This window comes from Somniosus microcephalus, chromosome 11 (genome assembly GCF_052327205.1).
Source record: "Somniosus microcephalus isolate GS21.2 chromosome 11, FLI_Smic_1.0, whole genome shotgun sequence".
Lineage (NCBI taxonomy): Eukaryota > Metazoa > Chordata > Chondrichthyes > Squaliformes > Somniosidae > Somniosus > Somniosus microcephalus.
In genome coordinates, this window is record NC_140997.1 from 133726891 (window position 1) to 133742068 (window position 15178).

At 49.3% G+C, this 15178-nt stretch overlaps 1 protein-coding gene across 1 annotated transcript in view; it reads left to right on the plus strand.

Moving 5' to 3' along the window:
- Window positions 1-5410, plus strand: part of pcbp4 (poly(rC) binding protein 4) — a 32880-nt gene extending 27470 nt beyond the window's left edge. Inside the window, 1 exon segment of the mRNA XM_086001282.1 lies at window positions 2357-5410. Within this exon segment, the coding sequence (XP_085857408.1) occupies window positions 2357-2669 (313 nt within the window). The 3' untranslated portion in view covers window positions 2670-5410.
- The last annotated feature ends 9768 nt before the right edge of the window (window positions 5411-15178 follow it).

The window sequence follows — 15178 nt, forward strand, 5'->3', positions numbered from 1 at the left end:
GCTCCCCATTGCCTTCGTGGCTAAGATCAGCTCATTCAGCTCAGACCAGGGACTGAACCCGAGACTTTCCTGATCAGTGTGGCTCGGGTCCACTTACTAACTGAAGTGTTGGTGTTCATGGCAAGTTTACAGGTACTGGACATTCAGGGTCTCTGTTCTCGGTCCCCACTGTGCTCATCTGTTCACCCAGCAAAGTGTAGAGCATTTTTTTGACATTTCTGAGAGAACAGTCATCGTTGCTACAACTTCTTGGTTATCCTCTCTTCCCTCCCCCACCCCCAAACCACGCACCACCCCTTGACCAAGAGGGTGGTTGGGCAACATGCCCTGCCTCTCTCGAGCCACATGCTAGGAGACCTGGGCAGGGGTCACCTGCGGCACAGTCAAGGCCTTCAGCACAGTGCAAGAGCAACTGTGGGTGCAACCTTCACTGCTGGCAGCCTCTGGCCCGGGATGCCGGATGTTGGCTGCCTCTGGCCCGGGATGCCGGATGTTGGCTGCCTCTGGCCCGGGATGCCGGATGTTGGCTGCCTCTGGCCCGGGATGCCGGGTACTGGCTGCCTCTGGCCCGGGATGCCAGATGTTGGCTGCCTCTGGCCCAGGATGCCGTATGTTGGCTGCCTCTGGCCCGGGATGCCGGATGTTGGCTGCCTCTGGCCCGGGATGCCGGATGTTGGCTGCCTCTGGCCCGGGATGCCGGATGTTGGCTGCCTCTGGCCCGGGATGCCGGATGTTGGCTGCCTCTGGCCCGGGATGCCAGATGTTGGCTGCCTCTGGCCCGGGATGCCGGATGTTGGCTGCCTCTGGCCCGGGATGCCGGATGTTGGCTGCCTCTGGCCCGGGATGCCGGATGTTGGCTGCCTCTGGCCCGGGATGCCGGATGTTGGCTGCCTCTGGCCCGGGATGCCGGATGTTGGCTGCCTCTGGCCCGGGATGCCGGGTACTGGCTGCCTCTGGCCCGGGATGCCGGGTACTGGCTGCCTCTGGCCCGGGATGCCGGATGTTGGCTGCCTCTGGCCCGGGATGCCAGGTACTGGCTACCTCTGGCCCGGGGTGCCGGGTACTGGCTGCCTCTGGCCCGGGATGCCGGGTACTGGCTGCCTCTGGCCCGGGATGCCGGATGTTGGCTGCCTCTGGCCCGGGATGCCAGGTACTGGCTACCTCTGGCCCGGGGTGCCGGGTACTGGCTGCTTCTGGCCCGGGATGCCGGATGTTGGCTGCCTCTGGCCCGGGATGCCAGGTACTGGCTACCTCTGGCCCGGGGTGCCGGGTACTGGCTGCCTCTGGCCCGGGATGCCGGGTACTGGCTGCTTCTGGCCCGGGGTGCCGGGTACTGGCTACCTCTGGCCCGGGGTGCCGGGTGCTGGCTGCCTCTGGCCCGGGGTGCCGGATGTTGGCTGCCTCTGGCCCGGGATGCCGGGTGCCGGCTGCCTCTGGCCCGGGGTGCCGGCTGCCTCTGGCCCGGGGTGCCCTCTGGCCCGGGGTGCCGGCTGCCTCTGGCCCCGGGTGCCGGCTGCCTCTGGCCCCGGGTGCCGGTGAACCAGCCCTCAGAGTGACGCCTGTCACTTGGTGTTTATCATTGAGAAGCCCAGGTAAAGTGGCCAAGGTCTATACCACAGGGTGCCAGCAAGGTTGAAAACGGTTGGACCCAAGACAAGTTAAATCAAGAAATCTAGTCTTCAAAGGGCCTGGAGATTGCAAAGCCCGAGGGGAGTGAGGAGTCCACAGTTGCGATAGGAAGGAATGAGTTAAGAGTAGATCGGTCTTTATTTCAAGGACATGGGAAGTATTCAGAAAAGTAATAACCAAAGAAGGAGGGATAAAGTAGACCAGAATCTTTGATAGAGAGAGAGACGAGGATCTTTGGTCTTGATGTAGCCTCCAAACCAGTAGATCACACGGGTGGTTTCGGAGATAACCTTTTCATAAGTTCGACAGCTCTCTAAACGCACCGGCACATTCTGTGCTCTGGGGTGAGCAATGCTATTTGCTCAATGGAACCGGTTTCTCCAGCGAGCAGCTTCCTCAGCGGAGCTTTGAACAGGTGTCTGCACCCGTCCAGTGGTTGGAGACAGGACCCCACTCTGAACCTGGCGAAGTCTGGCTCCAATTTGTGTATCCTTCATAGCATGGGGATTATAGGTGGTTGAAGGTCGTCAAGCTGGGAAGGTCTCCTTGCATGTATTTAATGCCTTGTGTGTGTTTTTAATTCAATACAGAAGTATTGAACCTGAGGCATAATGTATCCTTACATTTGTTTTAATATCATCCTTCACCGCTCCTCCTTAACTCAATCTTCTTCAATTCCTCTCACCTAATATAACCCTGACCTCTCTCCACCTCTCTTTCTTTACAGTTTAGAGATGGCTAAAACCACCTCCCAGAATGCTTCCATCACGACCCCAGTTGACCTCAACATGACCTTCTCTCAGCCTGCCAACCCTGCCTCTTCCCCACTGGCATCGATGAGCTCCGCCCTCCCATCCTCTCTGCTGAATGCCCCCTATGCCATTCCCATCTCCAGCCTCCTTGGCATGAAAAGCGTTCCCTTCCTGGCACTGTCTGCGGCCAACTCGGGGCCTTCTGGGAGCCTATCAGCTTACACGGCCAAAATCTCCTCATCCAATGGGGTTAAGAAGTCTGAGCGACAGAAGTTCTCACCGTATTGAAAGGATGGTGCAGCTGCCCAGACCCTGTGTAGAACTAGTGAGGTAACGAGTGACGGGAAGGAGTCATTGGGAGTTTCATTCAGATTTGTGAATTTTGTTGTTTAGGAGGTCTGTTTTCATACAAGTCTGTACCTGCAGATTGACCCCCTCCCCTTCGAGTGGCTGATACCCTTTACCTGATTCCCTCAGCATTCAATAAAGAAAATCAACATTCTAAAAGCTTGGCGCCATTTGACAATTTAAATTTCCCATTGGTTAACCGCGATTGAAATGGTGGCTCCCCTAGTGGGTGAGTGCATCGCCCGTTGTCTAACCGAGCCACACGGGCCAAGAAGGCCTCGTTCGATCTCAAGTCAGGGTGGCAATTGGTCTCAGTGCCACTGGGCTAAGGAGTGAGAGGCTAGGGGGGAAATTAGCCTGGGTTCCCACTCCTGATTGGCATCAGTGACCCTTGCTGGAAAGAGGGAGGCCAGTGAGTATCAGCAGGCTAATCGACTATGATGAGGTGGGCTGGGGCCGGGGGTGGGTGGTGGGTATCAGCCACGCCTGGCCTACACCGCCACCCCCCCTCCACACATTCGATTAGCCACCTGATACTCACTGTCTGGGCTCCACATATGAATATTAGGCACAGGACCAGGTTCTGTAGGGCTGTCAGCTCCTGTGGAACTCGATCCCAGCTTGAGTCACTGCCTTTGAGAAAGAAAGGAAGAGAAATGGAAAATGAACGTTGATTTTTTTTTTAAAAGACAATTTGGAAGCGGGGGAGGATTTGTTTGCTGATGCCAGCTCGCTGTGCATTCTGGGAATCAGGGAAACCATGTTGGAAGTCACTGGGCATTAGGGGGCTTGGCACATTCCGTTAATCTAATTACTTCCTACATGCTGTACTTCTCCGGATTAATCAAATGTTTAAGGATTTTAGTTTATTATACCTGATAACTTCAGGGAATATTTCAACATTGAATAATTACAGTGGAAAAAAAAAACCTGTTTAATGTTTGATTTTTTTTTTTTTTTTCTCTCCAATAAGAATTCACGAGCATCAAATGACCACACCAAGCTCATGTAGCATGGTAAGGGTACCTGCAGTGGACACGTGTGGTCCAGTCTCAAGAAGTCACTAAACATTTAGATTTTGAGTGTTTGTCCCCTGCCAGCCCCCTTACAATTAATATCTGGCTCTAAGGCCCAGGCTGAAAATCGAACACCGTCAACAGACTATGCAAAAAATTAAATGCGTATTTTTGTTTTTAAAAAAAATTCAAATCTACTGAAATTTTGAACGACTGATTTGACTTCTGCAGCTGTGTCATGGAGGCTGATTTTTTTTAAAAAAAGAGTTGTTTGCTCACGTTGGAACTGGAAACCTTTTCTTATTTGTTTAAAAAGAGAGAATCCTTTTTTCCAGAAGTTCCGTTGTGGCTCCCATTTTCCCAATCCTGGACGGAGCACAGCAGGACAGGCCTGAAGAAAGGAACAGACATTTTTTTCCTCACGAGCTACAGCTGTAACTGGAATGCAGCACATCTCTCTCTCTCTCTCACACACACACACACACACACACACACACACACACACACACACCATCTCGACTCGACACCGACCGCTCCTGCACTGGACATTCCACTCCCTTACACAAAGCTTTTTGACACGAGGCCGTTTAGTAAATACCACCTTCACCAGGCAGGGGAAGAAGTTAAGTGTTTTTCTTTGGATCCCAGTCTGCTGTTTGTGCGGCACCCCAAATGACATAGATTTGGGCACTCGTAGCCCAGCTCCTACTGGGAGCGGGTACAACATTAAACTGATTTGGTGCAAATTGGCAATCGCTATTGCAGGCTCCAAGAGGGTTGGTGTAGGAGATGGATAAAATGTCACACTGGTTCTGTAAGGGACGCGCTTCTGATGTTGGTGTGGTGGTGTATTATAGGACAGTGTAGAGGGAGCTTTACTCTGTATCTAACCCATACTGTGCCTGCCCTGGGAGTGTTTGATGGGACAGTGTAGAGGGAGCTTTACTCTATCTAACCCATCCTGTGCCTGCCCTGGGAGTGTTTGATGGGACAGTGTAGAGGGAGCTTTACTCTGTATCTAACCCATGCTGTACCTGCCCTGGGAGTGTTTGCTGTTGACAGATATCCCTCACCTTGACTGACAGAAAGTTCTTCCCAACCCAAAAGTAAAAGGTAAAATGCAGGGAACATTGATCTTTGACGCCTTTACAATTTGTGTTCTCAAAATTCTAGCTATAGCGTAACAGAAAGAAAAGCGCCCTCATTGGTGGGAGGGGCGGCAGGTCTCGTGGAAACCATTGGGAAAGCCTGCGACTCCTGTTCAAAGGCGAGGCACCGTGGTCTATGTGACGACATTCGCATCTCAAACATATCATTCATGTCACAGAGATGGTGTTTAGTTGCTTACACGTGATGAGGCCGGGAGAGCAGCCAGCTCGTTGGGTCCCTCGACTGAGGAAAGCTTTGTGTAAAGGTACAGGCAGAGTCTCTGTGAACGCACAGGGTTCTGGGCTAACGGCCATGTCTAATATTACAGACCCAGTTCTTTGTTCCCTTTTCCCGCCTCTGTCCTCATCCTCTTGTGTTGGTGATGTTCAGATTCACTTTCCATTTTCCTTTGCAGTTGTTTCTTTTATATTTCCTGTTATGTTTCGTTAAATAAAAGTTTTTTATGCGACACAAATTCCTTTTATAAAATATTAATAAAAGTTTTTTGGCACATTACAGGAGTTCTGAGTGTGGCCCTTTTTTTGGTCCAATTTTTGAGGTTCCTTTTAGATAAAATGGGAGAAAAGATCCACCCAGTTCATGGGGTGTTGCTGAATCCTGAACAATGCATAACAAGTTGGGTGGGGGAAAGAGAGGGGGGCTGCATGAGTGGCTCAGAGCACTGCCCAGTGCATGAACCAGATCAAGAGAGAAGGCCACAAACTCAATTTGCAGTCTCTGCAGATCTCCATAAATGGCCTCGGCTCGGCATCTGAAGGCTAGTAGGAGGGGGGAGAATCGGCCAGAGCTCCCACTTTTGATTGATCCAGTGACTCCTGCTGAAAGCACACGTGTGTGTGTGTGTGTATAGGATTGAGCTTGGCTGTGGTTTGTCCCACAGTCGAATATCCTGCCAACACCAGGATATTTGCCTGTCGGAGCCATACATGGTCAATGGCCAGGTAAAACTCTACCCCAGCACCTTCATAAAAGGGGGCGGGGGGTGGAAGAGGGAGGGTATAACCTGGTTTCACTACGCGTAACACTGCTGATGTTGGAAAGGTTGAGCTGTGCAGAGACTGAGTTAAAGTCAATCTGACCTGCCCTGTATTAATTAAATGTTTTCAGACGGTGTGGAAACCAGTTCCTGCCCAAATAAACATCAGATGCGAGATTCAGACTGCCAGGAAATGAGGAAAAGAAAAAAAAACCTCATTGCCGCTCAAAGCGCAATTTTCCACAAACTGGATGGGGAATCTAAGCTCGACTGGGAGTGAGGCTGATAAGTGCCTTTAGTTTGGGCCTTGTCGATTCAGGCCTTGCAAATGGCCTGCAAAGACCTTTAAATATATTCTAAGTTTGGCAAAGAAAAGTCTGGAAAGGTGGAGATGATGCTTCTGGCACTGGCTACTGCCATTTGTGCTCCGTGCCAGCCAGTCCCAAGACTGCTGAGGCAAAAGCAGCCCCGGGACCCTGTAATTCTGCAGGGGGTGGGGCGGTTTACTCCCACAATCTCCTGTTTTATTTTCAAGTGGAGATGGGCAGAATTCCTAGAGAAATTGTGCACCAGTCGCTGAAGGTAAGCATGCAGGTGCAGCAGGCGGTTAAGAAGGCAAATGGTATGTTGGCCTTCATAGCGAGCGGGTTTGAGTACAGGAACAAGGATGTCTTGCTGCAGTTGTACAGGGCCTTGGTGAGACCACACCTTGAGTATTGTGTGCAATTTTGGTTTTATCTGAGGAAGGATGTTCTTGCCATGGAGGGAGTTCAGCGAAGATTCACCAGGCTGATACCTGGGATGGCAGGAATGATGTACGAGGAGAGATTGGGCTTATACTCATTGGAGTTTAGAAGAATGAGAGGGTATCTCATTGAAACTTATAAAATTCTAACAGGACGAGACAGACTAGATGTAGGATGTTCCTGATGGTCAGGGAGTCCAGAACCAGGGGGTCACAGTCTAAGGATAAGGGGTAAGCCATTTAGGACAGATGAGAAGGAATTTCTTCACCCAGAGAGTGGTGAACCTGTGGAATTCTCTACCACAGGAGGCAGTAGAGTTAAATATATTCAAGAAGGAGTTGGATATATTTCTTACGGCTAAAGGGATCAAGGGATATGGGGAGAAAGCGGGGACAGGGTACTGAATTTGGATGATCAGCCATGATCTCATTGAATGGCGGAGCAGGCTTGAGGGGCCGAATAGCCTACTCCTGCTCCTATCTTCTATGTTTCTATGTAAAAGCAGGAGAAACCCCCTCCGAATTTCAGGGCTTTGCATTCCTACAGCGTCTTATCAGCCTGCTCAAACCAGCCGAGCTGGTCCGGGAGGCCCACTGGCACAAAGGGAATCGGTCTGGATGAGCAATGGGCAAAATGGCTGACAACCAACCTGCCCCCCCCCCCCCCCCCAAACCACCCTTGTCCTGAGCTGCAGTTCCACTAGTAGTGGCTGCCCTCTGGTATCTTGCCCAACTCGTCACTCTCCATACGAGAGCCTAGACGGCAAGTGCTGCTATTTGACCATGGAGGGCATCCTATCCTGTCCTCGCCTGACATCCCTGTGCATGCAATGGACCATGATCTGGTGTCTGACCCCAGGCTGATTTCTCCCCATCTTCTAAGTCAGGGACGGCAAGGTCAATTGTGCACCGTGCCTGAGATCCGCTCACTCAGCACAGACTGGGAATGATACCTGGGACCCAAGGGACAGAGTGTGCCTCGGGTGCAAGGCAGCCTGTTCCCTTCTGTCTGAGGTTGGCCCCTCACTGTGTGGTCGTGTTTTTCTTCCCTCCCCGGTCCCTGGAACAGTGAGGGGTGCTGTGCTCAAGATTCATTTCTGCATCTAGATACGAGTTGGTACTCCAGTAGGGAGCTGGGCTCAATAACTCACCATTCCACTGAGTTATAAGGCAGTCATTGTCACAAGTGGATTCATATTTCATAGTTCCAGTAATAATTTAAACTTTAAACTATAATTATATTCAGTGGCAGTAGCAAAAGACGAGCCCCTTTGTGACTTCATTACCAAAATGCACCAGCCCCGGTGGTGCTGGGCTGTACATGCCACATATGTTCCCTGCTCCATGCTCATTTAACTGGCCTGATCCAAAGGCAGCAGTAACAGTGCTGTGGTTGGCCTTGGCATCCCTAGGCTGGGGGTGATATGGGGGGACAATGTAGCTGCATTGGTCCTGAATACTACCCAGTGGATGCTGAATAAGAAAAAATTTGCATTTAGATAGTGCCTTTCATAACCTCAGGACATCCCAAATCTCTCTACAGCCAACGAAGTACTTTTGAAGTGTAGTCACTGTTGTAATGTGGGAAACATGGCAGCCAATTTACACACAGCAAGCTCCCAAAAACAATGTGATAATGACCAGATAATCTGTTTCAGTGATGTTGGTTGAGGAATAAATATTGGCCAGAACACAACTTGCATTTATATAGCGCCTTTAACGTAGTGAAATGTCCTAAGATGCTTCACGCGTGATTATCAAACAAAATTTGACACCGAGCTACATGAGTATTTGGACAGTTGACCAAAAGCTTGGTTAAAAAAGTAATTTTTGAGGAGAAGCGGAGAGGTTTAGGGAGGGAATGCCAGAGCTTGGTGCCAAGACGGCTGAAGGCATAGCTGCCAATGGTGGAGCGAAGAAAATCGGGGATGCACAAGAGGCCAGAATTTGAGAAGCGGCAGGTGTAGGGCTGCAGGAGGTTACAGAGACGGGGAGGGGTGAGGCCATGGAGGGATTTGAAAACAAGGATGACAATTTTAAAATTGAGTCATTGCCAGACCAGGAGCCAATGGAGGTTAGCGAGCACAGGGGTGATGGGTGAACGGGACTTGGTGCAAGTTAGGATACGGGCAGCAGAGTTTTGGATAAGCTCAAGTTTACTCGGTGCAAGGTGGATGGCCAGCAAAGAGAGCATTGGAATATTTGCATCTAGAGGTACCAAAGCCATGGATGAGGGTTTCAGCAGCAGTTGAGCTGAGTTGGAGATGGACGATGTAATGGAGGTGGAAGTAGGTGGTCGTGGTGATTGAAAGGATATGGCGTTGATAGCTTGGCACAGGATGGCACAATTGCAAACAGTCTGGTTCAGCCTCAAACGGTGGTGAGGGAGAGGGATGGAGTCAGTGGTGGGGACTGAAGATCATGGCTTTGATCTTCCCACTATTGGAGGAAATTTCTGCTCATGCAATACTGGATGTCGGTCAAGCAGCGTGACAAATCAGAGACAGTGGAAAGACAGAGAGGTGGTGGTGATGATGTAGAGCTCTGTTGTCAGCATATGTGTGGAACCTAACATCGTATTTTCAGATGATGTCACCGAGGGGAGCATATAGATGAAAAATAGGAGAGGGCCATGGATCGAGCCTTGGAGGATGCCAGAGGTAACGCTGTGGGAGCAGGAAGAGAAGCTATTGCAGGTGATTCTCTGGCTATGACTGAATAGATAGGGGAGAACTCCTCTGCTCTTTGAATAGTGCTGTGGAATCTTTTACATCCATTTGAGAGAGTGGGCGGGGCCTCTTTCATCTGAAAGAGGGCACCTCCGACAGTGCAGCACTACATTACTGGCACTGGAGTGTCAGCCTAGATTATGTGCTTACGCCTCTGGAGTTGGGCTTGAATCCACGACCTGACTCGGAGGCGAGCGTGCTACTGACAACTGCTGGAAAGTGCACAGACTTTGGGTGAGGGCCGGGCTGTGATACCTCCGCAGTCAAACAACCTGCTCACTCTGAGCTTGCACCTGGAGAGTTGGGTGAGGTATTGGAGGGCGTCTGAGGAATTGCATCCCAGCCAAAGTGAGACGGCAAAACATCGATTTGGGGGTGGGGTGGGCAGGAAGGTAAATGAAACGGAGGAAGGCCATTTTGGGTTACTGGGTGCAGCTCCTGTGCTTTGAGGGAAAATGGCAGACCGCCTCCCCCTCCCCCCATCTGTCTGCTCTCATCCAGGCCTGAGATCCAAATGGACATTGACGGGAAGCCGAAGCACTGAGTGCCTGATGCACTGCATGAAGCGTGAGGGGAGGAGGACGCTTTAATAAACAGATTTATTATTTCCCTTTCCCAATAAAATGGAATAATATCGAGAGTGCCGTAACCTGTGCGTGCAGCTGCTTTTAAGGAATTAATTTATACAGTTCCATTAAATCAAGCAGGAAGCTAATGGGAGCTGCTCTCCCGCTGTTTGATGTATGTAGATCTGCTCCACACCATCAATACTTTCCATTCAGGGGCTGACAGGGAATCGAAAGCTGCCAGCTGACGCATTGTTCCCTCGTGAGCTCGCCTGTCACTTACCGCGCACGGCTGCAAACACAATCTGGGATTTATTAACGGCTTCCATTTTATGCTAAGTGATGAGGCCTGACATGTACGTTGGGAGCTGGTGCTCCTGCCCTGAACTAACAGCAGCTTCCATTGTAACCCTTTCAGTCTCAGCATAAGCCGATAAATAAAGATGGTTCATCTTGAAGCAAATAAGTGTTGTGCTGTATGGTGAACGTGTTAAGAAAGGACTTGCATATATCTAGCACCTAAGGACACCCCAAAGCGCTTCACAGCCAATGAAGTACTGTTGATAATGCAGGGAAACCCCACATTGTGCACAGCAAGCTCCCACAAAGAGCAATGAGATAAATGACCAGATCATCTGCATTAGTGATGCTGGTTGACGAATAAATATTGGCCGGGACACCAGGGACAACTCCCCTGCTCTCCTTCGAATGTGATCTTTTACATCTGCCTGAGGAAAACAGGACCTCGGTTTAACGCCTTATTTGAACAACAGTACCTCCGACTGCAGCACTCCCACAGAAGTGTGCTCAGGACTATCTTGAATCTATGTCCTTTAGTCTCACCACCTAAAATTTAAATCAAAAAAGAAACCAGTGCATCGATATCATTTATTCCTTTGTAGATGTGAATTATGTCTCGTTTCAATCTTCTTCTGTGAAAACAAATACTCTACATCCCAGAATAATACCAGTCATTCACATTGTATCCTCTCCAACACATCCATATCATTCTGAAGATCAGGTGAGATAAACTGGACACTGTCTCTAACTCTAACTTCACTGCTGAGTTATCATTTGGACTCAAACAGCCTATTGATGCATCCTAGTACTAGATGTTCCTTGTTAACAGCAGCCACTCATTAACATATTCAAAACTCGGAACATCTATCTTCAAAGTATCAGTCTGGTCTGGTGCCATTCTATTCTAGTCTAATTGTAGCCAGAGAATCACCTTGAATGGCTTCTCTTCCCGCTCCTGCATCATTACCTCTGGTGGCCCCCCAGGATCCATCCTTGGCCCCCTCCTATTTCTCAACTGCATGCTGCCCCTCGGTGACATCATCCAAAAACACAGCATCAGTTTCCACATGTACATTGATGACACCCAGTTCTACCTCACCACCACCTCTCTTGACCCCTCCACTCTCTCTAAATTGACACACTGCTCGTGCAACATCCAGTACTGGATGAGTAGAAATTTCCTCCAACTTAATATTGGGAAGACCGAAGCCTGTGCCTTTGGTCCCCGCCACCGACTCCATCCCCCTCCCTGGCAACTGTCTGAGGCTGAACCAGACTGTTCGCAACCTTGGAGTCATATTTGACCCCAAGATGAGCTTTCGATCACATATGCGTGCCATTGCTATGACCGCCTATTTCCACCTCCGTAACATTGCCCGACTCCGCCCCTGCTGAAACCCTCATCCATGCCTTTGCTACCTCTAGACTTGACTATTCCAACACACTCCTGGCTGGTCTCCCACGTTCTACCCTCCGTAAGTTTTATGAAAGGGAAATCATGTTTAACAAATTTGCTGGAGTTCTTTGAGGATGTAACGAGCAGGGTGGACAAAGGTGAACCAGTGGATGTGATGTATTTAGATTTCCAGAAGGCATTCGATAAGGTGCCACATAAAAGGTTACTGCATAAAATAAGAGCTCACGAAATTGGGGGTAATATATTAGCATGGATAGAGAATTGGCTAACTTGCAAAAAGTGGAGCGTTGGGATAAATGGGTCATTTTCCAGTTGGCAAACGGTAACTAGTGGGGTGCCACAGGGATCGATGCTGGGGCCTCAACTATTTACAATCTACATTCATGACTTGGATAAAGGGACTAAGTGTAATGTAGCCAGGTTTGCGGATGATACAAAGATGGGTGGGAAAGGAAGTTCTGCAGAGGACTCAAAGAATCTGCAAAGGGATATAGACAGGCTAAGTAAGTGGGCAAACATTTGGCAGATGGAGTATAATGTGGGAAAGTGTGAGGTTATCCACTTTGGCAGAAAAAATAAAAAAGCAAATTATTATTTAAATGGAGAGAGATTACAAAATGCTACAGTTCAGAGGGACCTGGGGGTCCTTGTGCATGAAACACAAAAAGTTAGAATGCAGGTACAGCAAGTAATCAAAAAGGCAAATGGAATGTTGGTCTTTATTTCAAGGGGGTTGGAGTATAAAAGCAGGGAAGTCCTGCTACAACTGTACAGGGTATTGGTGAGACCACACCTTGAGTACTGCATACAGTTTTGGTCTCCTTATTTAAGGAAGGATATATTTGCATTAGAGGCAGTTCAGAGATGATTCACTAGGTTAATTCCAGAGATGAGGGAGTTGACTTATGAGGAAAGGTTGAGCAGGCTGGGCCTATACTCATTGGAATTTAGAAGAATGAGAGGTGATCTTATTGAAACATAAGATACTGAGGTGGCTCGACAAGGTAGATGAAGAGAGGATTTTTCCCCTCGTGGGGAAATCTAGAACTCGGGGGCACAGTCTCAGAATAAAGGGTCGCCCTTTTAGAACTGAGACGAGGAGGAATTTCTTCTCTGGGTCGTAAATCTGTGGCATTCTCTGCTCCAGAGAGCTGTGGAGGCTGGGTCATTAAATACATTTAAGGTGGAGATGGACAGATTTTTGCAAGATAAGGGAGTGAAGGGTTATGGGGAGCGGGCAGGGAAGTGGCTTTGAGCCCAAGATCAACCATGATCTTATTGAATGGCGGAGCAGGCTCGAGGGGCCAAGTGGCCTATTCCTGCTCCTATTTCTTATGTAACTTGAGGTCATCCAAAGCTCTGCTGCCCATGTTCTAACTCGCACCAAGTCCCATTCGCCCATCTCCCCTGTGCTCGCTGACCTACATTGGCTCCCGGTTAAGCAATGCCTGGATTTTAAAATTCTCATCCTTGTTTTCAAATTCCCACCATGGCCTTGCCCCTTCCTATCTCTGTAATCTCCTCCAGCCCCACAACCCTCAGAGATATCTGCGCTCCTCTAATTCATGCCTCTTGGTCATCCCTGATTTTAATCACTCCACCACTGGAGGCCGTGCCTTCAGCTGCCAAGGCCCTAGACTCTGGAATTCCCTTCCTAAATCTCTCCTCCTCTTTACCTCTCTTTCCTCCTTTAAGATGCTCCTTAAAACCTACCTCTTTGACCAAGCTTTTGGCTATCTGCCCAAATATCTCCTATGTGGCTCGGAGCCAAATTCTGTTTAATAACGTTCCTGTGATGTTTTACTACATTCCAAAGGCGCTATATAAATACAAGTTGATGTTAAATACAAGTTGTTGTTGTAGTATGATTCTAGTCTTGTGTTACTCTAGTCTTGCTAAAATCTCCAACTCCTTGAAATTCGTCCCTTGTATCTCTTTAAAGTGCAGGTCTGCAGTCTGTGGGACATCACAGTGAGGGCGAGTGTGCAGAAAGAGCAGTGGGTAAGAGAGCCCACGCCCACGGCATATTATCAAACTGCGCTGAAACTCTCATTCTCAGTAAATAAATGATGAGATTACATTTCCTGTCAGCAGCGGCGCATAGATTCTCAATTAATCCAGTCAGTGCTGCCTCTATTAGCCCTTTTAAATTCTTGCAGGAATGGAAATATAGTATAATCTAAAGGACTTTAATCAATTTAAACAAAGGTACAAACACACACACACATTTATATATCTATATATTTGCGCACACACTCGCAAACAGGCATCTATATATTTTTTTTATATATAACCATTTCAGCTTCCCAGGCTCAATGGGCGAAAATGCCCAGAAAGACGAGAGATGAGGCAGGACCAGCAGAGTGGGCATCAGTAACGTGAAACCAGTAGAGTGGGCATCACTGACACATGGAACCAGCAGAGCGGAATGTCACCGACACATGGAACCAGCAGAGCAGAGATTCACTGACACATGGAACCAGCAGAGCGGAGATTCACCGACACATGGAACCAGCAGAGCGGAGAGTCACCGACACATGGAACCAGCAGAGCGGAGAGTCACCGACGCATGGAACCAGCAGAGCGGAGAGTCACCGACGCATGGAACCAGCAGAGCGGAGAGTCACCGACACATGGAACTAGCAGAGCGGAGAGTCACAGACGCATGGAACCAGCAGAGTGGAGAGTCACTGACACATGGAACCAGCAGAGCGGAGAGTCACTGACACATGGAACCAGCAGAGCAGAAAGTCACTGATACATGGTGGGACCAGCAGAGTGGAGTATCACTGACACGTGGAACCAGCAGAGGGGAGTGTCTCTGATACGTGGAACCAGCAGAGCGGAGAGTCACTGACACATGGAACAAGCAGAGCGGAATGTCACTGATACATGGTGGGACCAGCAGAGTGGCGTGTCACTGACACATGGAACCAGCAGAGTTGAGCGTCACCGACACATGGATCCAGCAGAGTGGAGTGTCACTGATACGTGGAACCAGCAGAGTGGAGTGTCACTGATACATGGAACCAGCAGAGTTGAGCGTCACCGACACATGGATCCAGCAGAGTGGAGTGTCACTGATACTTGGAACCAGCAGAGTGGAGTGTCACTGACACATGGAACCAGCAGAGTGGAGTGTCACCGACACATGGATCCAGCAGAGTGGAGTGTCACTGATACGTGGAACCAGCAGAGTGGAGTGTCACTGACACATGGAACCAGCAGAGTGGAGTGTCACTGATACTTGCCAGGTCCAATGGAGTTGCGTGTCATCCAGACCCTCAAAATAATTTCTCATCAAACCATTTAACGAATAAATTGCAGTAATTTTGAAGAGATGGAGCTCAACTTTCTTTCTTTCCTGATATAAAATGTAAAACTTTAGAACTGTGGGTGTCAACCAGCCATCTCACAGCCGGAAATAAACTTTCTCCCCTCATCAGGAGTCTGAGAGGAGATTGAAGGGCCGAGGCCCACAGCACAGGCCACTACCAAGACTGCAAAGAGTAGAAGAGAAGACCAGGCCA